At 37.9% G+C, this 26,193-nt stretch overlaps 1 protein-coding gene across 2 annotated transcripts in view; it reads left to right on the forward strand.

Annotated features, from left to right (window-relative positions):
• The window catches only part of RAP1GDS1 (Rap1 GTPase-GDP dissociation stimulator 1), a 69,822-nt gene that overhangs the window by 17,842 nt on the left and 25,787 nt on the right, over positions 1-26,193 (forward strand). The window contains exons 1-3 of one of the 2 annotated variants that reach the window (XM_019470567.1): positions 3,689-3,815; positions 8,563-8,688; positions 24,872-25,018. In XM_019470567.1, the coding sequence (XP_019326112.1) occupies positions 3,752-3,815; positions 8,563-8,688; positions 24,872-25,018 (337 nt within the window). In that variant the 5' untranslated portion in view covers positions 3,689-3,751. Of the gene's footprint in view, positions 1-3,631; positions 3,816-8,562; positions 8,689-24,871; positions 25,019-26,193 lie in introns of those variants that run through there. The other variant, XM_019470568.1, reaches the window with a different exon arrangement.

Consider the following 26,193-nt stretch of genomic DNA (forward strand, 5'->3'; position numbering starts at 1 on the left):
TTAAACCACAACAGCCGCCATGTATTTCAACACTTACTACCTGAACTGAGTGTACCATTGACTCTTCAGACAAGTGGAGGGTGGCTGAAGATCTTCATTTGGACTTTCAATTTCCACAAGGCAGCCCTGTGCATCATTTGTCCATTAAGCCCTCCTCCTTTAAAAGAATATAAAAATATTGAGCAAAAATGCTAGATTTAACAAGGCAATTTTAGGTTTATATATGACATCTTGTTCCAATTAAAATACCCCTCCTTGGGTAAGCATTTCAAAAGCCCACCAAAAAGATTGATTTTCTATAACTAAAATGTCTGCCAATTACATGTGGCTTAAGAAATTAATTTGTATATTTCAGCACATTTTTTTCCCACCTTCTTTAATAGAACTTTAATGTGATGAACACAGAATCCCTGAAAAAAATGGATATATTCTGCAGATACAAAACAGGACAATTTAGAGTAATGTGCATGAGGATATAACAGTAATTATATTGGCACATTCCCTTAGGATGCCTTATATGGAGAATGTACTATAAACTACCTGCAAGGATTTAATGTCATGCTGTCATATCTCTATTTTGACACTGGATTAATTTGTATATTACACCAAGCGTAAATTGTAAATGTTCTGCAGAGGAAGAGCAGGGCTTAGGTAGACTTAGAGTAGACAAGCTGAATCTCCCCATGGCATTTTTTACACCCAAGGCAATTACTGGCAAAAACGCCTCAGAGAGCACTGTGAGCTGCATAGTTAGTAGCTATTCTTCTGCCTGATGCCAGATTAATGTGCTATTCCCCACAAACAATTCTGCTTGAGCACTCACTCAGGGTAGAGCAGAAGTAAGGGTGTCCCTGCCCAGTGACAGGAGAGGTGCACTCACTGCTGGTCAAATTAGTCAGTCTTCCCTCTTTTGTGACTAGCAAAAGTTCGACATTGGTACTCAGCCTTGGTAACAAGAACCAGTGGGATGTTGTTTTGAAGGGGAGAGTATAAGCAGGTGTGCCTCCTGTACTGCTTAAGAGTAAGAAAAAAGTAAATGGTCTGTTTTCATCTATGTGATCCCAGCTAGCTGATTTCCCAATTTCTGACAGGTCTGTTAAGCCCTGTGCTTTTATTGGTGCTCACTTGCTTATCTTAATAAAATAAATCAGTGCATATCTGCTACACACAACTGGCCTGGAGAAGCATTTAATTTTATTTTCCCACTTCTTGCAGGATATATTTTGTTCTATTTATGTAATTTACGCTTTGCACAGTAATAAGTCCATCAAACTACACATCATAAAAATAAGACTGAATACTGTATGTCTCAGCAGCATGGCAGGAGAAAATGCATTAATATCTCCTGCCTACTAATACAGGTTCATAGATATCTACATTTTCAATTTTGAATTCTGTACTTTCAGTTCTGAACTTGAGGGGGAAGGAGAATCTCTTCTTTAATAGACAGCTAAGATGTCTGGACCAGTCTTTAGCCTTGATATGATTTTCCCTGAATTCAAACCTCTTTCATCTGTATCTATCCATGGGAGAATATATCTACTAAGTATATGCTATATGTCAGAACTTATAAAAGCTTCCAAATAAGCCATAAGCTCCTTTACATTGTATGTTCTGAGAGGGTTTCTCAGTGCATTTCAAAAATTGCAGTTAACTAGATTGCAAACAGGTTAATAATAATTAGCACTTATATTATGCGTGATATGTTGAAATTAATCAATCTTCATTTTATACCTAATCTGATTGTAATCAGATGTCATCACTGACATTGTAAATGAGTAGTCCTAGCCAAAAAGACCGACATCCCAAGATGGAACTGAATACAGAAATACAGAGGCATAACTGCAATCCAGACTTGAAGTTCTCTCCTTTTAGTCCATTTTCTGTCACCTAGACATCACTGGCTCCCAGCCACTGAAGCATGTACATACCGTATGTGAGCCACAAAACCCATGTGAGTCACCTCTGCCAGGCTCGTGCTGGCTTCTGTTCAGGGTCAGCTCTAGTGGAACCCTCCTGCGCTCAGAGGCAGCAGGGGTTGTCCTGGAGCTGCCACAAGTCAAAAATCAATTGCAGCCCTGAGAATGGGGAAAGGGGGGAGGAAGAGGAGGAGGAGAGAGGAGGTGGTGAGCCCAGTGACATGTCATTACCAATTCACAGGTGAAGCACAGCTAAAGAGTGGTTGCAAACTGCTGCTCTAGAAGACTAGCTGGTTGTGGTGCACAAAATATGCATTTACTTGTTTAGGGGGAAAACAGATCACGTCTTGAAAAAACTATTGGGTTAATTTAAGGCTCCTCCTTTGCTGTTCAAGAGTATAGAATATCCCTCCCTTTTCTCTCAGATTTGAAAGATACTATATAAAACCAAAATCTATTGATTACTACTATTACTGCCCAGCCTGACTGTCTTGATAGCTCTTACAGCAGCGTAAGGGTGCTTCTAAGAAACTGCAGAAAGTGGTGCTCAGAGGCCTGTCTTCTCAACTCCGAAATGTCTACATCTGTTTCTCACCGTTACTGGCAAGCTCTAGCGATTTTTTTAAATTTTAACTTGCACTTACTGTAAAGCTTTTATTTTAAGTGATGTGAGGGGGTTTGTGCATGTTGTAGCGCTTAAAAATGCCCCTGTGAGACAGGGTTGTTGAACAACAGACTTGCATTCAGATGGATTTGTTTTGCTCTGTAAAAGTCATCAATTAGAGCATCTCACGGCCATCTTTGGAGAATGCAGGCAACTTCCATTATGAATGGCTTAAGGAGTCATGCTGCTTTCTAAAGCAATAGCTGCCATCTAATCATATTGTCTGTCACACTAATATTCGTCTCAAACATGCCGTTCTTTGAAAGCATTAGCAAAATATGTTTCAGCATCTAGTACCTTATCTTTAATTGCAGTTGAATCAATGTTAATTTTCAGTTTGTTACAGAGCTGTTGGCCAGCGTTGCTAGGTGGGGCCCTGTTACGGAGCAGCTGCACAATTCCTCTCTACTACAGGCAGAAAGAGGAAAAGTTTTGTCCCGAATCTTTGATCTCTACTCCAAGAAACTCAGTGTTATTTTTCCCTTTCCCTTCTACTGAGACTATACTGGAGCTACTGTAGCTTAGCAGAGTAACAAAGACGATACTCAAGCAGAGTGTAAGAGGAGTCTAGACCAGGATCTGCTTAGCTCTCCCTCTTCTCCAGTTTCTGACTCCTACGCTGCATTAAGCTGTGCGGACTTCCCCCCATCATTCCTCAAACATTTCCAATAATTCATCACTTCAGAGTACCGTTCTTTGATTTTTACATAGTATTTTAGGATGCTGCATATCACTCCATGACCTTTAGTCTTTCTACCAGTCTCTCCAGTAGTTTCCCTATGTATATGCATGAGTATGTATCTGTATTTACTTATATAACAGGGTCACCTTATAAAGATCAATTGATTAGGAATGGCAAAGTATTAAGTTCTATGAGCACATCATATAAAATAAATATGATCACTGAAATAACAGTTGGCTTCTTATATGGGAAAATAAGTAATTTAATAATTACCTTTGAGAAGACTTAACTTCCCTCCTGCTTTTCTTTCTTTTCTTCCCCAAAGCAAGTTGATGCACAAGTCATTTTTTGTGTGATGTTTTTCAGATATGGAGACAAGTGAAAAAATCCAGAAAAGTGGAGTTCTTCAGGTGTTTGCGAGTCTGTTGATGCCACAATCTTCCTGCACAGCAAAAGTAGCTAACGTCATAGCAGAAGTAGCCAGAAATGGTGAGGCTTTCTACAAGAACTTTTCTGCTGGAACATCTTCAGTTTTTCACCTCACTTGTCAGTATGTTTTACTTCATTTATGTTTTCATTTGTATATTAGACGCCTTTCATATCCCTCCCTTTCACTCTTTTTGTTTTTGTTTTGTCAAATTTTGTTTCTCTACTCCTTAATAAAATCAAAACAGCATTTGGCTGATGGAATTTTTTTAGTCCTTACTTTCATGCTATTTAGTTTTTAAGACAATCAATAGTATAATTTATTGGGCAGAAGTAGCACATCACTGGCTTTATGAAATGCATATAGAAAAAAAAGATGTGCATCCAATTACACATAGTGCATGTAGTTACAACAGTAGTATGTATACAGGTGGTTAAGGAATAGTAGCTTGTTTCTTTGGTCTGAGATTTGTGATAACATTACTACCATTATGAGGCCTTTAATACCACACTGAAACCAGTTACTCCTACCTAAAGAGCATTATATGTGTTAGAGTAAGAACCCAAGATCCCAAATGAGAATCAGGGGTCCATTTTGTATGTATTATATACATACAGTCACATAATGTAGGACATAATCTAAAATTATTAATTTTTTTTTTCTTTAGAAAGAATTATCTTAAAGCTCACCCAATACCCTGCATACCTTGAGCTCAAAAAAATGGCCTCATATCTGCAGGCAGGCGCTGCTGGCAGACCCTGTGACGACGGTAGAGGAGGTTTCTGGCTGACTTTTGTCACTCCTTGACTTGCTGCTGTCCCAGCCAAAGAGGCACAGATTGCATTTTGCACTTTCCTTCCCCAGAGGCCAGGCAGAGCAAAGTAGGATGCCTCTTCCGAGAAGGGGCTACATTATTGCTGACTATTTCCACATTTCCTTTCCACCTTTTCTTTGGAATCACAATACTGCAGCTTCTTAGCCCCTGTGTGACTTCCTCCACCCAATTCACTGATTTTGAGACAATGCTATATATGGATATTCAGAAACAATGTTAACAAGAAAAGAAGATATACTTTGTTAGTTTTTAAGTTTTAAAATTATTTAGAGAAATAGCCAGTAAAAAATGTAAAAATAGAAATTTTGAAATGTTTCAGAATGATAGAGATTCATGCAACCGTATCACATGCTTTTTCTGTACTTAATAAATTCATAATAAGTATATTTAGAATATTGCAGACAACTGAGGGTGGTGAAACACTGGCACAGGTTGCCCAGAGAGGTGGTGGATGCCCCATCCCTGGAAACATTCAAGGTCAGGTTGGACGGGGCTCTGAGCAATCTCATTTAGTTGAAGATGTCCCTGCCCATGGCAGGGGGGGTTGGACTAGATGACCTTTAGAGGTCCCTTCCAACCCAAACTATTCTATGATTCTATGTGTATCCTCACAATTAGTCCTTTCAGCTCCTACCTCAGAAGAGGGAAAGTTAAGAATAAAACCAATGATGTTCACAATAGCTTAACTGATTACTATGCATTGTTTCCTGCAAGATTCTCTTACAGAGCATTTTAGGCAGTATCTTTCAAATCTAAATTAATACATGAAATGTCTGAATGGTTTCTAATGTATCCTTTTCCCTGCCAGCTTTTAAATTGCTGTCATGAGTACACTATTCAGAAGAACTGGCATTTTACCTGGTTCATCATACAAAATAGCTTTTGTCTTTTTCTTAGAGTTACTAGCAGGTGTAACTGGGACCTCTGGCAGCCAAGGTTAAAGTGAAGGTATTAAGAAATTATTTAAGCTGCCCAGTGCTTTCCAGACTGAGATGAGCTGTATGTTTGTCTTTGGATTCTAACTCTGTTGAAATAGTTGCTTAAGCAGGATAGCAGGGAACACCTAATTTGAATTCTGTTGTTTTTCTTTGTCCTCTTACATAAGAATACAAGTGTTTCATGCTTATATTGCACCTTTTTTCAACAAGCTTCAGGGCACTTTGAGAAATTTGTGTTATCAACGTCTTACAGATAGTAGGGCATTAAATCCAGGCAATTGAACTGATTTCCCTGTGGTCACGCCATGCAGCACTGGCAGAGCTGGAAGTAGTGCCTCGGACTCTGAATCTGGGCTTTACTGATAAAAGAGCATCTTTTTCTTCCCCACTTCTTGTTTTCCTTTCCCATTCCCCTCATCTGGTCCTCCACACACACACACATCTGGTCACATCAAATCCCCCTACTTGCCTCAGTGGTTGTGTCATGTTTCATCTCCTTTTCACCTCTTAGCACTCTTGCTCTGTTTCACCTCTCCAGCTCACATGACTCTTCCTCCTCCCAACATAAGCTCGTGTTAGTCTCTCCCATTTTAAATATCCAAACACACAAAACTCCCTTTAGTCACTCTTGTCTCTCCAGCTACAGCCATTTCCCTTTCAACTGTGAGCACACTGAAGGCTCAGATGCACTTGCTACGTGGAGTTTCTCTCCCCGCTGTGGATCTTTTAAACCCTCTTCCGAGGTCTTTAGTCTCCTCTTCTTTGCCAGGTGTAGGAATGAGAACATCATCTTCACAACCTGTAATACTACAACACAATTACATTTCTCTTTCGAAATCTTGTCCTCCTTTGGTCTATGTTACTCTGTCCTCAGTGGTTCTCCTCCTAACTTCTTAAGCGATTCTTCACTGTTTCTTTCAAAGGATCTGCTTCATTTCCCCTCCAGGTTAGTGGAAACCTAAATGACTCTGTTCTTGATTACCTTCTCTGTCTTCTATTACTTCTATGTAGTATCACCTGCAAATGTAGTGGCAGTTACCACATTTTTGTTGCTGTCTCACAGATCTATTTTGCTATATATGGCACCATTTCTTTTACTTCTTGCCCTTACGTGACCTTGATAAAGACAAGTTTGCTCAGCATATTGCCTAATTATTTTGTGGCTGAATGGGAAACTGAAAGCTTTTGCTCACTCCAAAAGGAGGGAGGGTAGAAGAAGCGTTTCTTACTCCTTTTCACCACATGAGCAAGAACCTAAACATATAACAGAACAGACTGAGACCTCTCAGTCTTTTAGGAGAGAACAAGTTCCATTTCCTGTCGCAGACTAGGAAAAAAAAAATTGTTTTAAATCTGACTTTGATGATGTAGAGACTATGGTAAATTAGTGAGTGTAAAAGAAGGTGATGCAGGGAGAAGCTGAGGAACAGAGAAGAGTTTTTATAGGTAATTAAGAGAGGAAGAGGCTGAGGGGACAGAGAAGATGGAGGAACATAATACATTTAGTAAATAAACATTGAGATGAAGATAGAAGTGGGTGATAAGAGAAAGAGATAAAAAGTTACAAGGACATGGCAAGACCAATTTTAAAGAACAAATGTATCTGATATTTGTTCTGTTCATTATGATAGATACCATCACCACTTATCACAGTATAGCATCTGTCTACGGTTTTAAAATGGTACAGTATCTTAGGAAGGTGGGTCAACTGTGCTCACTACTATCTTCCGTTGGACCTGTGCAAGGGTATAGATATTGCTGATTCTACTTCATCTACTTGTTGATATATCAAAGTTTATCATCACACGAGGATTGCTTACCTCTATGACAATTATTTCTTTAGCTAAAAAACACTGCAAGATTAACTACAAAAGATACAAGATTTTGTAGCTACAGAAACATCAAAGAACGTTGTAATAGGTGCAACAAAGGGAGTATTTAAGAAGATGTATTTGTACTTTAAGCATTATATGAAATCTTTGAGTTATTGGAGTGAGGGGTTCTATTGATCCAGAATCAGAAAAACTTTCTCATCTCTTTTTATGGGGATTGTACACCCTGGTTCATTCTGTCTCATAAATGACTAAATAACACAAAGGTAAACTGGTTTTGGAAGATCCAGCATAGTCTAGGATCAGGAAGAGACATAATTTGCAGTTCACAACAAATCAAAAACAGATTGACCTTTTGCCTGTTACAATGCTACATCTCTGAAGGGTGCCCTGTAGTAAACTATTAAGTAACACTATTGGTGTATCAGGTGGTTGCTTGTTAACTTCCCTTGTAAAATGTGCAGCACAGTGCCTGCCTAACTATAGCTCCTTCTGGAGACCAGTCCTTTATCTGTCTGACACCAGGATAATTCTCTATGACTTGCACGGACGTGAAATAATACTTTGGTTCTCTGTGACTGGGGGACATAGCAGGAAGGACGGACAGAAAGGCAGAGAGCTTCCAGGTGGGTGGGTCCTCTAGCTTTCCTCCCATGGTGGGCATCAGTTAGACTGTGGAAGGGTACGGGCCTTTGGGCTCACATAATCTCTCCTGTATTTCTCATTCTTTCTTTTTCTTTTCCTTTCCTTACCTTCCAAATAAAGAGCCTGTTACTTAGCTTTAATTTTTTATTTTTTTATTTTTTTAAAGCAAAAGCTTTTCAGGGGTTCTAATTAAGGGAATAGAGAATAAAAAATGCTGCTCTTTTGGAGTATGAATACTAGTTTTAAGTCATCTTTTGTGTTATTTAGTAATTTTAATTTATGTTGAATTTGTTGGGGTGGACAAACAGGTTGTGAATTCACTGTTCTTTTCAGCACTTCTTTATGATGCTAAAAACATGCTCAGTCTGAGCTATGTTAAATTAGTTTCCATGGAAGCCAATTAAATACTCTTAATTCCTTCTAAATTAACAAATAATGGAAAGAACATAAGCCCAAATCCTGACTTGGGCTTATTCTCTAGAAACTTGCATGAGAACTTACATTGTTTGTCTATGCATATGTTTATTCTCACAAAAGGCCCAGTTGCAATGCCAGTGTAACTAGAATGGATGAAACTGAAAATAGCTGGCTTGCTTTAACAGGCTTTGCATTATTTGCAGAATTTATGCGGAACCCATGTGTGGATGCTGGGTTGATCCCTCCTTTGGTGCAGCTGTTAAACTGCAAGGACCAGGAAGTATTGCTTCAAACAGGACGTGCCCTGGGCAATATATGCTACGATAGCCGTGAGTGTTGAAATATGCCATATTTTGTAGATGCTCTTGTAGGAAGGAGGGGAATGTTTTGGTGTTCTGTACATTGTGTACTGGGGGGTCATTTTCCTCTTTTCTTGATTTTTATTTACCACACGACTCTTCTGATTGTATGGGACAATTGAATGTCACACTTGCATTATGCTTTCATGACAGAAAGGTTAAAAAACCTGTTTCAATATTGTGATACAACTGGATATAAGAATAGAAAAGATTTGTGATCCTGGATTTGTTTTTTTTTTAAACATAATGAGCTAGGTTTTCAAAGAGCAGGTGCTACATACACAGAGGCCTGAATAGTTAATTTTTCCTCAAATAGAATGTCTCAGAAGGGAGTAGACAGAGTCAGAAGGGAATATTCCTATTCTACCAGTCTCAAAGCTGTGCAGAGCTACCTAAGTGGCTGAAATGATGCCTGAGCTATGTTGCTGATTCTCAGACTTCTTATGTGGCCAATCAGTTGCTCCAAGATTACATATTGGTATTTTTGGTAGTCAGGGGTTATGGGGGGGGAAGTTGGTGAGGTTTTTTAGCTTTTTGTGGACACAAGAAATTTTGCACTGCCAAGCAATTGAGTTTTGAAATGCAATTGTGACTCCATGTGCTGATTACATGCATGGATATGTCATTTGCAAAACCAAACCAGTGGTTGCAGTGTTTCGAAAAAATGCAGCCTCATTATCCTTACTTTAAATATTTTGATAAAAGCCAGTGCATGATAAATATGGTACAGAAGCAGAGACACTAGGAACATCTTTCTATGCACATGAAGGAATTAGAAGTCTATGGATGTCTGCAGATGGAAAGTGAGATGAAATTGTAAAAGCATTTTGTTATCTTGAGATTTAATCCCTTATTTCATATGGCAAGAAATTTTCTTTGTACTATGTGTTGCATTTACTAAAAGTTTTGCTGTTCTGAATAGTCTGTTGAAAGAACTGAATTATTACTAGCCTTTTCTCCTTGCTACTTTTTTTCATCCTAGTTTGGAAATTTACTTTTTATATTGTTTTAAATTACCTTGCCTTTGACCTCAGGGAAGTTAATCAGATTTTCCATGCTGGCATTTCCATTTACAGACAACTACTGCTTGAGGATGTTAATGCATAATTCTTTCATTTAGGATTTTCTTTAAGGTGACCAATCAACTGAACAGCTGCTTCCCCATGGCAACTTCAAGTAGAAGCCGTTGAGCTTTCCATAACATAATTTATTTACTATATTTTATTTCAGGGTCATATGTGATATAAAGCTCACTCCCAGGTGGCACTAGTATATTTCATATAAGTAAAATCTACATAACTATTCATGTCATTGTTGTTCAACCCACATTTTTTCATGAAATACAATAAGGACACACAAAAATGGTTTTGTAGTATCAGGTATTGTGGACTACTGCTGGCTTTTATAGTGCAGGATTTATTTATTTACAATACAGAAAAGCTGTATTACATGCCTTGTGTTGCTGTTCTGTGGGGCAAAGCCAGCACTGATAAAATCTACAGTAGGCAGTGATGTGTTCTGTATGCCATGTGTTGCTGTGCTCCTGTGGGAGGACAGTCACTACCTTCCCTGTGTATTTGAATAAGATTAATGAATAAAGTGTAATAAAATGTCACTAAAATCAAGATTAGCATCTTGGATTTGAGTGGAAGAGGCTATTTACAGTGCTTATTTATCACATCCACCCTATCTGACTTTATTTTGTATGTTATCTTAATGTGTAATGATTATGTAATTATGTACCCTATCCTAAATTCTTATTTAGGACAAATACTTTCAATATGGTTATTACTATAAAATTTAATATATTTTCATTTATGACTATTATTTTTCCCTAACAAAGAGCTTTAAAGTATAACAAAGACAAGGTGTGGAGGCCAATAGTTCTAATAAAAAGTGTTGTTATGTATTGATATTCTTTTTCTTTTCAATTGAGACAAAAGCAGCTGTTACCCTTCTGATAATTGGGACTCATATAGGAACTTGAAATACATCAGTAACTATATTTTACCATATACATGAGCATTTTTTCACTTCTACTGCTCATGTAATTATAACATTCAGTAATGAGGAAGGTCTTTAAGTCCTAAATCAACGTTAGGCTGAAATTATGAAATCAAGCCCATATTGAATGGCTCATAGCAACATTTCTATTTGTTGAAAGCCCCAATTATCCTGTATTTCATCCCAGCAAGCATGCATCACTTTGTTTAGTGACAGTTTGTGCGAAAAGGAGTTAATCAGGTCTCTTTTTTTGAGAGAAGTCTGCATGGCGCAGGATGAAAGTTGTGGGACAAATGGCTTTTCCCACAGGGAAGGCCCCTTAAAAGTGGCCTTCCAGAGGAGAATAGTTGCCTGAAATTTTTTCTTGATTAAATGAAACTGGCAGTGGTTTCTCAGAGTTCACAGATCCCAGAGTTGCTGCATGAAGGCAAGACCATTTCCATGTAAGTTCAGGAGGGGCTACTCCTGGAACATGGCTACTGTGGAAAGGTAATTCATGGCTAAGTCCCAGTGCTGGAGGAGGTTTAGTACCTTCCACAAGGTAAAAAGGGAATTACACACTTGCTGGCCAGAGACCTTACTGAACAGATCCATCTCCTCACAGAAAACATGAAATGAAATCCTGTTGACTTACTGACAGATTTTCTTCTCTATTAAGTTTGAGGTACACACGCACGGTGTTATTGTCAGGGTGCTCATCAGTGTTAGCTCCCTAAAATAATACTGAATCACCTGTTTGAGCAAGAAAGAAAATACAAAGAATTAAATGCATTTCATGAACAGTTAAAAAGGAAAAAATAAGTAAATTTTAACCCAAGCAGCCTTGAGAGCATCCTTTTTAACGTATTTATGTTGTGAAGAGATCTGCTTTATGTGGGTCTCTGAACATTAAGAATACAGGCAAATATAATTGCAAAGCAGAGTAGAAGGAAGCTTTGTTAGTACTGATGAGGCTTCTAGTCTCCCAGCCTTCCTCTTGTATGCAGAGATGAAAGAAACAATTGAGGCAGAAAGATTTTCTGCCTTAAATGTAAATGTAAATGTACATTACCTTTAATGTACATTAAATGTAAAAAGATTTTTAAGTCAGAAGCAATGAATTTAACTAATCACAGTATGCAGGCTGTTCAGTGCTGTCCTGCAATTTAAGAACAGATACGTTACTGTATGTTCCTGTACAACCTGTATACATGCTTTATCTAGTAAATGCCACATAGACCTCAGCCCCCAAATTTTCATCAAAGCAGAAAGTGCAAAGCAAAGAAATAGAGACATGATCTCTCCTCCTCTCCCTCCTGCTTTCTCCCCCACTGTATCTACAGCCTGTACCAAGTACAGCTGCTTGTACTTCCGTATCCCCAGACAACGGATTGCTCAGCCTCACTCAGGGGCAGAATTTTGTCTGAACTGTATTACTAGATGCAAAGCTCCTAGCCCACTCCTTCCTTTTAACCACCAGTTACATTTTTTCACTTATAATCAAAGCCAAATTCTTAGGCATTGTCCAGTCAGACCATAAGACCTATCCTAGCTGCTTCACCACTCTTTATCCATGAATCAAACTGTAGCTACTTTTCTACTGTCTTTATTTCCAGCCCCCCCACCATTCTCCCCAGTGCTGTTTCTTTAGTAAGTTTGTTCATTTAGGGCTGTTACAGATGTACAGATGTTACAGACTAATAGGGCATACCTCTAAAACTCTTCTAAGTTCCCCCTGCACCTTGGTTCCACGTGCAACATGAAGATCTCATCTCCATTGTTCAGGAAAGGTTATGTTTATCATAACATGGTTCTTGCTACAAAAAGCGGTGTTTTAAGTCAGAGCAGAATGGTTAATTCTCCTGTAGATAAAGCCTAAAAATGATTTGCTACCATCAGCTCTGGCAGTTGGGATATTAAGTTAAAGAACAGCATTATCCAAATTGTAGCTTGGGAATCACTTCATGAACAGCCTGATGGCTAGTACACGCCTCAGCTCTCTCTGCTGGCTTCTTTCCCAATATACTGGGAAGATTCTGGTGACTTGAATCATGTGGCAGATTGAGTGCTTGGGGGACAGGGAGACCGAGACCACAGTTTTCAAGTTAGGCCTGCTTTCTTGCAAGACCCACATGAGAATGCGGGAGAGAGACAAAACCTGTCTGTAGCCAGGTCTCTGTCCTGCTCTGACACCCCACACACCAATGCACAGTTCGTATAGATGAAAGATCAGGCCAACCAGATAAATTTTAGTCAAGAATTTTAATGGAAGGTGATGCTACATTAAAATAGTAGTATTTTCTTAGCAGGTAATAGCCTCACAATATTTTTTATCATTAAGTTTGTGATGCACATGCTATCTTAATCTCGGTGATCTTTCCACAGGTAGTTTGTTACACACTTCAGTTTTGAACTGATTGACAAACTATTTTCCTGTGTTTTTATATAGCGTTGAGCACACTGTAGAAGCTACCATAATTATACTATAAAAGTGATAATTATAAGAGGAAGTGAAAGGCTAGGATATTTAGAGCCTGATTCAGTAGCCATACAGACTAGAGTGAGTCATTCTGATTGACTTCAGTTGAGATTACATTAGACTCTTACCCATTAGAAAATAATTCCTTCTTGCTGTTTAGAGCATCCACATATTCTGAAAGCTGTCAAGGGGAAATAAGCTCTCCATATATCTTGTAAGGGAACTGAAAAGTTTCCCATTCTGCCCTTCCATAATATTCATATTAATGGTAGTGCTTAGAGACCTCCTTGGGGAATCTCAAAGCTTTGCTTTTTGCACCCATCCACAACCTTGTTTCTTCATGAAACCACCAGCCTGGGTACATGTTCTCACCAACCATGCTTCATGATATAAACAGCTACAGAATTGGAGAGAAACTAAAAATGTCAACTCGTTCTATAAAGGCTCTCCTCTGACAGCTGCTTATCTACCTTTTTCTGCAGGAAATTTGCTGGATCCTTTTCTCATTTCCCAAGCTGTACATTTCTTTGTTATCTACCCAGTCTTGCTTGTGTTGATGGCAAGACTCCTCACTGAATTTCAGCGATGTGGCCTTTCACGTAGACCCAGATCTGTCTTGATCCCAGCCTTAACACCAGACCATGAACATTATACCTCTTCTTGTTAAAAAGATCTTACACATGCTATAAATTCTGTATACTCAGCTGCCCATCCTATAAGGATGTACAGACCTTTTGCAGAGATCTGCTAAGAAAGGCCAAGTACAAAAATAAGAAACTACTCAATAGTACAGTTACATACATCTCTCAGGAGATGAGGTTAATTTCAGGATCTAAAGCAGAAAACCAGATGCTTAAGAATTAAACATACTGGAAAGAAGTCAAATTCCGTTTTCTTCAAGAAATGGCATAACCTTTTTCATATGGAAAACCAGCAGAATCCTAGAACACAACTGGTGTTGGTAGTGGCACACTGCTGGCTAATGATTTTTATGAAGGTCACCCTGATTCATGCAGCCAGGCAGCATCTTACCATAGTCTTTCACTTTTTATTGTACTAGATCTTATCAAATGCAAATGCCACCTACTAAGCTGTTTACTAAGCAGTATCATGAAATTGAGACCAGAGGCTTTAACTTGTTGCTTGAAAACCGATTGTTTACAACAGCTTACAGAGAATTAAAATTCTGTTTTTTAATTGTACTGTAATAGTGTTTTACCTTTAGATCTGTCCTCTCTAAGGCATGTCAGAACCTTAGAAAATTACAGCATGAAAGAGTGGTTAAACATTGGAACAGGCTGCCCAGGGAAGTGGTTGAGTCCCCATCCCTGGAAATATTTAAACGTGTAGATGCGCTTAGGGACATGGTTTAGTGGGCATGGTGGTGTTGGGTTGACGGTTGGACTCGATGATCTTAGAGGTCTTTTCCAACCTTAATGATTCTATGATTCTATGATTTTTAAGTTAGAGGTCCTTGATAATGCAGTATTTTTTCCAAGGCTCTGCAGCACAAGTATTGCATCAGCTAGAAACTAAGCATAACATATGCATGCCAACACATACTTTCACAGTAATATTTAGTACTTATCAGCAATTAATCATGAATGTTCTTAGGAAGCTGTTAAACAATATTATTCTAATTTACTTATTTTATAGCGGGCCTAAATGGAATCAGAATGATGAGGAAATCTTCCTAGAGCATCAGAAAGAGACATTCGAGAGGTGATATGAAAAACATGAATTCTCATTCTTATGCTATTACTCTTTTTAAAATTTACATTCTAAATGTTAACTCTACTGAAACAAGTGGCAAAATTCTCATGACTTAAGCCAAAACTTAACAGAAGCCCACATGGGGGGCGGAATAAAAAAAAAAGAACCAAAACCAAATTGCCATAGATTTGCAACTTTTCCCTTAAGATGAAGGTGTGAGGCCTGATTTTATGTTTGTTTTAAAGAGTATAAGTATGATAGGTCCTGCTTATTTTCTGCAGTGCAAATATTTCCCTCTTCCTGTTTTTTCCAGGAAGATTATTTGAATAAGCAGAATAACATCAGAATTCTGTCAGTACAGGTACAAAGAAAATAAAATCTAAGAAACAAAAGCAGATTTTTTTCTGATTCCTTACTTTCTCCCCCTCCAGCATTTCATTCACAGTCTTTAAAGTCTGTGTATTGCTCATATTCCAACAGGCTCGGAGACACCTGCTTACTTTACAGTCAAAATAGAAGCCACAGGCAACAAGGAAATCTTAAAAAAAAAAAAAGATAAGAGATTGAAGATGTTTCCAGGGTCTTGAAGAAGGTCATGAGCAGACTTGGAAAGAAATCCTGCTTTATTCACTAGATCTTGCTGCCACCCTAAAAGCAAGTTAAAGATTCAAACTTTGGTTAAGGACTGAGCTATTTCTTCATACTTCAAAGCTAGACAAAGTAGGAAAGGCAAAAACTTGGAATTCTCCTAATATTTATGAAGAAAAGCTTTTAGAATTTCGGTAACAATAACTGAACAACACAAGATATTTAACTCACTCTTCTCCTTTCAATTCAACCTCCCTTTTCATGTCTTTTTCACTTTGCCTTTTAAGATATTTGAAATTGTTCATACTTATACATAACTGCACAGTAACATGTTGTTGCTTTCAAGCCCCTCAGAAAACAAAGCTTGTTAGTTGAGTGTCTAGACATGGCCAAAGTATCTAGCTTATTCTACTTTATTTAGAAAAGTAGGCATTATGTGACTAGAAATATCTACTGTCACTAAATCAGCAATGGTAGAAAACTGAATTACCATGGAAAACAGAAGAAAGAATCTGTTAGCATCTTGCTAAGCATTGCTTATGTATAATTGGGAACTAAGTGTTTATTAATTTTTTTTGTTAAGCTTGCAGCCATCGTTCTTCTCCTTTTAACTTTGTGTTTTAATACAGTCTAATTATATAATCATAGCTTCTTAAATAATAACGTAGACTATAATTTTGTTGTACTCTCAGATCCACTTCTGTAAATTTTTGCAACACTGTGTGCAGTATGCATACATTGCACGGGCCAAGCCTTTTAGTTGTTCACAATAGCTACACAGACATCTGGTTTTATACAGCATTTCATACAGCGCAACAGCATAGAGTTAACATACAACATGCAAACCACCTAAATTCAGTTACATTTGTTTCATTCATATCTAAGGAATACTGTGCAACTCTCAGAAACAGAAATTGGACATTATTGGCAAAGAACTGTATTAGTAAAATCTATCCCTTAATGCAGTGAAGCTCTTGAATGTCTCAGCCAGGGGACCAAGACTCTGTTTAGTTAGGGGGTTTTTATAATACTGTTTGTACACTAATATAATCAAGAGACGGTGCCCACCAGAGGAAGTTGCAGCCTAGGTATTTATTAGAAGACAGTGAGGAAAGAGTTAGGTAAAACTACAGATAATAGCAAGATGGTTAGCATTACCAATAACAAAGCTGTGTTCCTGTCACATGAGGTGTCAGTGTGTGTGAACAATGTTGGTCTTTGAGCCTCCTTGATCCTGAGACTGCTGTGTGTCTGGTTAGTTGTCCAGCCAGCAGAACGGCCTGAGGAGTCAGGGTGGATGCCTTGAATATCCTATCTACAACAGCATTCACATTTCCCTGAAAAAAAAAGAGTCACTTACCTGAGCCAGTGTCCAGTTTATCACCCACATCTTGGCACCACCTGGCCCCTTGAGTGCAGGCTGTTCTGCAGTCATAGTGCATTGCTAGTTGCCCTCCGGTCAAATCGGTGGGTTGCCTTCTGCTAAGGAGGTAAAAGATTTCCTGAAACAAAAGGCTTTGCTGGCCTTTCTCAGGCTGTGTCCTACATCCTTTCAGATACAAGAATGTTCTACAGGTCAGCTCAGCCGTGCAGGCTGCACACTAACAAGCAACAGCCTGCACGCTGCTGCTTGGAGTTGCTTTAGAAGGGCAGGTCCTCTCAGACCCCCTAGGCTTCATGATTTGGGGCAAGGATAGCACTGATCCCAAACCAAGGACTCACCCCAGCTTTTCCTAGATCCCAGGGCCACTTGTTACCTTCTCACTTCTCTGAATAATTGTCTTTCTTCCCAGGGCCTAGTAGGATCCACAAATATGCTTTATGGCGGGGGGGGGGTGTCATTTTTTGCTTCTTGGGCTTTTCCCAACCTACTCCAAATCCCCATGGGTTACATGCTTTCTGAGACTGCTCCTCTGGCTGCTTTAGTGGAGACCCACAGCTCCTTCGAGCTCCTTCAGCTAGCAGTACCACTCTCACACAACACCAGGCTAAGCCTCTTGCCAAGCTCCTTTCAGCAGCACCCAGCAGAATGCCCTGTTCTGCACCAGTCTGTGACTATGCCATGCTTAGTTCACACCCTTGTTCTTCGAGAGTTTGAAGCTGAGATAGCATTGCACTCAAGGCCTGGGAGTTAAAATTCTAAATTGCTGTGTGCAGGTTTATTCTGTTAATAGCATGAGATGCTATAAATACCTATTTACCAGTGTAGAAAAACTGCCTGATGTTTTACTGTATAATTTGATTCCATGGTTTATTTCATGCTGTATGAAATAATAAGCATAGGCTGGCTTCAACTCTGACTTACACACTCATAAACCTAGAGTAATTTGTTTGACTGCAATGGAATTACTAAGGAGTTGCATAGAGTTACAAAATCAACTGAAGAATCTGCTGTAAGCATATTGCACACGGAAAGGAGGGCAGAGGGAAGTGCTACATTCAACTTTGAGGACCTTTACCTGACACTTACATATCTAGTAGAAATTTTTCATACTGCTTGGCTTCTTTATTTTCAAATAGAATTCAGTAGTGGAAATTACTACATTTTAAAACTAAAATCTCCTTGGAATCCAGAACAAATCACCTGCCCATACTGAGACTAGTAGTATTTTATGTCTTGTTGCTGATAAAAACATTTCTGCTGTTATATTGAAATCTTAGGTCCACTAGTAGAATTTGACTGGAAGTGAAGTATTGAAAAGTCTTGAAGAATAAACTCATTACTGTTCTTTTGTCTGAAATCAGAAACACGTGATTTTTCTCACATGTATCTGACATAAGAGGAATATGAAAAATAAGCAAATTTTATTGCAATTAAATTGTGGAGTTGAATCTGGCTTGCATTTGACTGCTGCCTCAGCATAACATTAGGGAGATTGTGATACTGGCACATTTACCCGTCCCTTCAAATGCTCTGCTAAACTCCTGACTCTGTAGACAAAAGAAATCCCACGATACTCATGAGAGATATTAGGGCTTGTTGGCATTGATATTCTATGGTCCACACATTGAACATATTATAAGGAGTCTACCAAAAATACCCCTAGATCTCCACTTGGATACAACATTTTAAAATTGTATTTGTTAGAATAAACCAGTTGCATAAGAGGGCCAGTACGCTGCTGCATCAGTTGTCATTAGGCAGCAAATATGCTGGCAACAGTTTTATCCAAAAAGGTCAATGCTACATATTTTCAGTCCTTGAAGGCACTATAATAAAAGACGGCGTTCTGTTAGCATTTCTGGTTTACTGTTTACATATTTACTATTTTAGCAATAATTTCTAAAAGAATAATTTACGAGACAATACCCTCAATGCAGCTGGAGTTAGGGCTAAGGATATTTGCCAGCAATTTAAGATTAATTGATTACAAGACTATTCTGTTTATCTCTGAAGCAAGCATGACTAATTCAAGATTATTTTTTCTTCATAAAGCAAAAATTTTAAGGCTATATTGATTGATTTTAATCAATAAGCAAATAAAACAAAACTGTATTTCTGGTAATCAGAGACTTATAATTCCTGAAGGAATTAAATAAAGGGAAAGGAAATTTCAGTACAAGATAGACAGAGCAATCCCAAAAAATATCTTTCAAATTATTAAAACATGAATCTCAAAATACAGTATTGCTGTGTCCTGTCCCTTGTAGACAGGTGCACAGAAGACATGGGAAAAGGAGCAAACAGTAATAGTGCAATATAATTACATGAAGCTTACTTTCCTTGAAAAAAATAAAATTAATGCAGTGCTACTCTATTGTCTGTAACAGGGTTGTAGTCTGTAGCCTTGCAGTCAAAGAACTGACAGGGTCCAGAATCCAGTGATTTGAAAGCACATACAGATTCAAGATAAAAAGTATTGTCAAGTATTAAAACTGAATGACAGCACTGCATTAAAGGTTTTATCTTTACAGTGTTCAGACAGGAAAAAACAATGGTAAACTCCCAGTTTATATAAGTGGCAATGTTTTTCCCAATGTCTACATAGATAACGTGGTTTACACTAGCTAAGGGTTTGCCCCTAACAGTGTTTTCTGAATATTTTCTCCTTCTATTTTCTTAATAAGAAGAGAGAAAACATGTGAGCAGGACCTTTCTTCCTTTGGAGTTCTACTCCTGCTGTTTTTTCCCCACGCATGGTCATAATTTTCTGTATGTCACATTATAATTTCCTCTGCAGCAGCCAGTTTGATATCACAGAAGATTATGACTTCAGGTGAAAGAACAAGCAGCAGGAGCAGATGAATGCCTCAGTACAAAAACCATGCAAAGAGGACCTAATTAAAAAATAGATGAAATAAAAATAGAACATATAGAAAGAACTCCTTCCCCGTCTCCCCACCTTGGGCTACTGTAAATTAGTTAATTTAAAAAAAAAAATAATAATAATTTAAAAATGTTGTCCAAAAAGCACTGGTCTAACCTAAGCAATATTTTGGTCTATAAGAATACAGGATTGGAGCCAAATGCAATGAAGATGAAGCACTTAAAGTAAAATGGCAGCATGTCATTTAAATTATTTGACCATTACACCCAATTGCAGAGTAAAAGAATTTTAAAAGAAATACTGGGTTTTTTCCATGTTACCAAAAGCTGCTGTCTTGGCAGGTTGGTTTATGCAAATCAGGGACCTTAATCATACAAATCATCTTTTCCCTCACTGACTTGCACCATTTATACCAGTGCAACTATTTACACCAAATTTTATGCATTTTGAGTCTGCAAACCAGTATCGGGCCCCTACTAAGAGATATCATTACATATGAAATTGTATTGTGAAACACAAAATTCACATTTCAGAATGAAGATACAGTAACAAAGACTTAGCAAAGAACTGTTTGGAAAGCAGTGGCACTATGGCCATCATGATGTAAAGATATGATAGGCAAAGGTAATATGGAGTGTTCATACCTTACCTTTTTTGTGAGGAAAAAAATGGACAAGCTTTCAAACAACCGTTCAGTACATCACTATACTGAATATAATTTTTTACGCTTTTAATTAGTTGTTATTTAACTAGCTATGATGCCATCATCACCAGAATCGTAGACACATACCTAATTTTTACCACCCTGTGCGTTTACTCACCATATGCACACTTAAATAACAGTGTGCATCTTTGCAGGACCAGGATCATTTCTGCAGTACAAATTACTTCTAAACTGTAGTTTAAATCTTAGAGATGACGAAGAGAAAAGTTTGGAATAATGGAGGAACCAGACCAATATATTTTAAAACTTAATTAAAAATTGGGTAAAACACGAGTTTTTAGAACTGTCTGAAACTGTGCTGATTTTTTCTTGTGAAGACACAGCTCTATATCCTAATAGAACATTAATAAGCAATGTTTTGTCCCAATCTGTATGAGATGCGTCTGCTTCTTTAATGTCACTTGGATTGGCAGAGCTTAAACTTTATATTAAAAAAAGGGCCCAGTATGAAAACAACAAAGCTAATTTAAGCTTTAGATGAAAGAGCAGTAGGTGAGCTATTTGCAAAAATATTTTCTGATATCTGCCTATACTATGGCACAGCCCTTTGCCTGATGTAACTATATTTCCAGAAATAATAACCGTACAGTGGTGACAAAAATCTGTGTATTGGTGCACGTGTTTTAGAAATAACTCATTGGCTGTAAAGCTTATGCTTTACATTGTTTTCATATTTTAAGCTGCCGCATTAATTCTTTTTTCCTGTTAACCTTTTATGACTTAGTGGTTTGTTTTAGGGTTTAGTAAACTGGGGAAGAAAACTCAAGGGAAAATTATGCAAACACATCTTGGGAAAAGCAAATTGAAACTACTCTAAGTAAGCGTGTGCTGCATTTTAAAGCCCTACCAATCATATGCACTAAAAAAATTTGGTCTTTGACTTGGGCATCCATTGGTGCAGGCATGGCTGAGCCACGGGGAAATTTCACAAGACTGTTCATGGGGGAATGGGAACAGTCACAGTAATTTGGTAATCCACATTAAAACCCAGTTTTGTGTAAAACTCCTGTGAGCAACTCAGGATAGAAAAAGAGACTGTACTAATTCTTAGAGATGGTTGCGTTGCATTGGGCTAAAGAACACTGTGGAAGTAATAACTCATTCTGTAATAAATCTTACTGTACATTTTGTAGGAAAAAAAAATCCCTCTGGTCTCTTGGGTTGTTGTCATTCTGGCATCTTTAAACAGTATTAAGTGTACTTAAAAAAAGGCTATACAACAGCATTGCCCTTGGTGAGCTGTAGTGAAGCATTTTAAAGCAGAAATGTGAATGCTTTCATTAAACTGTTCAATCACTGATCTCTTAGGAATAGCAAATGTTTATTTAAAAAGGTCACAGGAAAAAATTTCAACGCAGCTTCTGGGAAGCTGGAAGCACGTTAAGTGTGGGAGTTCATAGAGCTGCTGAACTGCAAGGTAGTAGTTGGATTGAGAGTAAGACACAGCAACATGCTGTGGTCTTGTTTTGACTGTAAATGATTTGGAGTTCGGTGAGTATTCTTGTGTGCAAAATCTGTTTCTTAGCGACGGAGCAGGGAGAAGCGAGTCGGTAATAAGTACATGGAGCATTCTGAGTCAGAAATACGCTTTTTGCTTGGGGTATGCAACGGGGTGTCATAGCCAGAGCTTGGAGTGGGTAGTCAGGACCTTCAGAATTTTCCACCTACATCTGGTACAGGATTCTTTGTGGCCCTCACTAATGAGCTGATTTAATCCTCTTGGGCATAAGAAGGCAGCACCAGGGGATCCTAATTATAGCGCTAGCTCAGGTCTGTTCTTCACCCAGCTGCCTAGGGCAGAGAAGCAGCTATGCAGGGTGAGCTCTAGCATGGGAAAGAGGTGGAGCAACAAACTCAATTAAGGCATCTCTTTTATGAATCTACCAGCCTATGTAGTCACATCAAAATCCGGCACTTATAGCCTGCCACCTACTTGGGAGGGATCCTGAAGTTCATTTTACCCTAACTTTATGAGTATACTACAGAGACAGAGAGACATTTCTTGGAGTGAGATTTGTTTCTGAATCTTTCTGCCTTACTTTTGCTGTCTGTACAGCAGAAGCTGATTATCTATCTACCTAACAAAAATATTGTGTGGATAAGAATTTTGTCATGTATTTGAAGTGAGAGTACTTAAAGACACAGCAGTTTTTGATCTGTAACTTCGACAAACCAGAGAGAATGGAAGTAAAAGAATATATGAGTTAGATTTTAATTTGTTGTGAGATACTATCACAATTATTTTCAGTGGAGTTGTGCCAAATTCCATCCAGGTAAGGAACTTGGCTTGTAACTGCTTTTTGGGTTTTTTAACCCTTGCTTCCAAACCCTCACCCGACTCTACCTTTATATTATTCTTTGCTTACATATTTTATATGCAGTTCCATATCAAGACATGGGAACAAGCTTGACATCTGATTCTTATCTCAAGCTTAATTTTGTCATGGTTTTAGTTTGTTGATTTCAACTGCATTATAGTAATTTGAGGACCACATTCAGTCCATCTGATCCAGAATCAGTGATTCAGTTTTGTTTTGCACACCTGTTTTGACTCACAAAACAGGTGAGTCAAATACAAAATCATGTATTTGCATAACTTTTGAAATAAAAAATACAAGAGGAGGATACATAAAACAGGATGCTGGAATATTCCAGCCAAGGTTGTTCTTTTCTCTGCTGATTTGGTAAACGTAAGCACTGAATCTGAACACCTGGCTATATTGTCTCACTATATTTTGGTGTAGGCCTTCCTTTCATTTCAGCAGTATGCCTATGTTTGTCACTGCATCAAGGATGCAAAAGATTTATTTCTTTTATATTTCTCCTTTTTTATAGTCCTTCCTTGACACAGAATCTTACCTTGAATTTGTTTGACTGTGACCAGATTCCAGTTTCTCCTTTTTCAAAATGGAATATACATACCTGCAGTGAAACACAGTCCCCTGATGCCCTGATCGTGTCCAAGGTGGAGACAGTCATGGCAGCGACATTTTTCCTCTGTTGCATGTATCAGAGTTATTCTGCAAAACACATTACTTTGGTAATAAATTTAATAGTTAAGATACACCAAGAATTACCCTTCTTCCTTCAGCTCCACTCAGCAGATTGTCTGAAGTCCCTATATATATACCCCCCTCATATATTTATATTTATGAATATATATAGTGTAGGTATATATACAATACATACAATACTATAATATATATATTGTAAGGGGTATATATGCCTTATAAGTAGTATTAACAAGAATTGGAAGATATAGAAACTTCTTTTTGCAGAGCTCTGGAACACTTTATAGTGGAAGATCATATTATAACTGTGGACAGCCTTAGTTTTCATACTGAATACATTGCAGAATGAAGAAAACTTGGTAGCTTGACCTCCACGTATGACGGGGAGAAAAAGGAGTGACGATAGAGTGGTGAATAACAAGGGAAAGGGGAGATTTGCTTTGGGCCATTAAGAAATTGAGGAGAGGGGGTTTTTTTCCTATTTTGCTTTAGTGATTTTTCCCCCCAAAGTTTTGTTTTCATCCAGATTTTCCAGTTGATTCCAACTGTAACTCACTTGGAAATCTCTCCTTTTGGAAGCCCTGGAATTTAGGTTATTGACTATTGTCTGTTGCTGATTGCCTGCTGGGAAAGGAAGTGGTATTGTCGATTACTGTAATAGAATGCCAATTTTTCCTTTATTCCTACACCGATACATCAAATCTGATTTGTTATACAGAGAGTTCCATATAAAGGTTATGGTGTGTTATTGACAAAACCTCAGAACATTGTAGTCTATTATATATGCAGAGCGCATTTTTCTTTTAGCCATACAAAAAGAATCTGATAGTGGTATTAAATTTCAGGTATACAAGTACGAAGAACATGCTGTGTGGCAGAGTGAGTGCATGAACAGAGTCTGTGACTGGGAACTAGTACCTCTGTCTGATTTGTCCGTTTTATTCCCCATTTTGTTTTTAAGCAACCTAAGCAATTTATTTTCTGTATTTCAATTTCTCAATCTGCATAACGGCAAGAGTAATCTACCTGGTCCACAAGGGTGCATGGACTAGGCTTTGTAAAGTGCTCAGAACCTCCCCTCTGGCAAAACACAATGTATCTTCAGAATATCATTTATCGGCTCCAGCGGCTCTGCCTCAAACACTGAACTTCTTTACAAAGGTATTAGTGCCAGGTGATTAATCCCTTTTGTTGTAGGTGTTTTCACTTCCCTGGCTCTGTTGCACTAAAAGCTGGCCCTCAAGCATCCCCCTAGATGAATTTGACAACACTGGAGGAATGACTTCACTCTGTTTAAAAACTTCGTTTTGTATGATTACTGTTATGTTTGGGACTCTACGGTGGGTTTTGGTTTCATTTTTTTTTAATGTAACTCTTTGTTTTACAGATGAGGGCAGGAACGCAGTTGACCGTGCAGGTGGTGCACATATTGTAGTAGACCATATAAGGTCACTGTGCAGTAAAACAGATCCAGCCAGTGAGAAGCTCTTGACTGTCTTTTGTGGCATGCTGATGAACTATAGCAATGAGAATGGTAAACAACACCGAAAATTTGCTTTATGTCTACCAGGAGAACAACCCCATCAAAAAAGAAAAAAAAGATAAAAGTTAAAGTCAACTGTAGGTTTACATTGTGGATACTAACACTAAGTTATTCTGAAAAGATCAAGCACCTCCATTCACATACACAATTTTCTGTTTCAGTAAAATTATGTTCTCAAAAATACTAGATATCTTCCCGATACAATTCCACATAGCATATCGTATAAAGTTTTAAAATCAACATCTGGAATTTACTTCTTTGTTTAAAAGCAATTCATGGAGATGTATCATACACCTTAGGAAAAAACAGATTTACAGAAGTAAACTAGAAGGCTACATTAAGTCCTCTCTTTTTCATTTACTATCAAACAACACCATAAGACTAATTTGTCGCAGGCATGCAGTGTTGTCTTGTTGATGATTTGGGGGTATATATGCCAAACATTTTTCCTTAATCATTTTTCTCCTTGTGAAATGTATATAAAACCATGTTACTTTCTTCTAAGATAAATGGGGAATAATTTATGTGTATGTTCAACACTCTTCCGTGTCTACAAATTCTAAGTTTATGTTCTTTATCCATTAAATGGGGATGTTTAGGGGCTGGGACAAAAACACAACATAGTATCTTAAATGAAAAATCCTTGACCATTGAGGGTAAGAAAATAGTGTTCTACGCTAGTTGTACAAACGTACTGATATTTTAGTACCTAGTTTGCTTCTGCATGCAAGCATGGTCATATACCAAAGCATATTTTACTGTTCAATTTCACACATTTCCAAGTTTTTCAAAATCTGAATCTCTAGAAAAATTGGGATGAGGAAAGCTAAATAGAGGCTGTTCTCCTGACTTGTAATGGCACAGATTGCAAATGTAGTTAGCTAATCACATTGTTTCTTCGATCATGCCCATTTCCTGAACTGTAGTGTTTTATCGTAGGAAGAAATAGCTTCTTGATTAGCTGCTCACCATTTCCTTAAAGTTATCAGTTGCTGTAACTCACTTTCAAACCTATGTCCCCAAAACTCTTCTACTTTTCAGGATGGTTCATAGGCTTAATTTTTTTTTTTTTTTTTTACCTTTACTGTATAGATTTTTAATCCGCTTTATCATATCCTCTAGCATAGTTTCCTTGTGCATTTTCTGTGCCATCCCTCTGGAACTCT

Source organism: Aptenodytes forsteri, unplaced genomic scaffold, assembly GCF_000699145.1.
Source record: "Aptenodytes forsteri isolate BGI_AS27 unplaced genomic scaffold, ASM69914v1 Scaffold93, whole genome shotgun sequence".
Lineage (NCBI taxonomy): Eukaryota > Metazoa > Chordata > Aves > Sphenisciformes > Spheniscidae > Aptenodytes > Aptenodytes forsteri.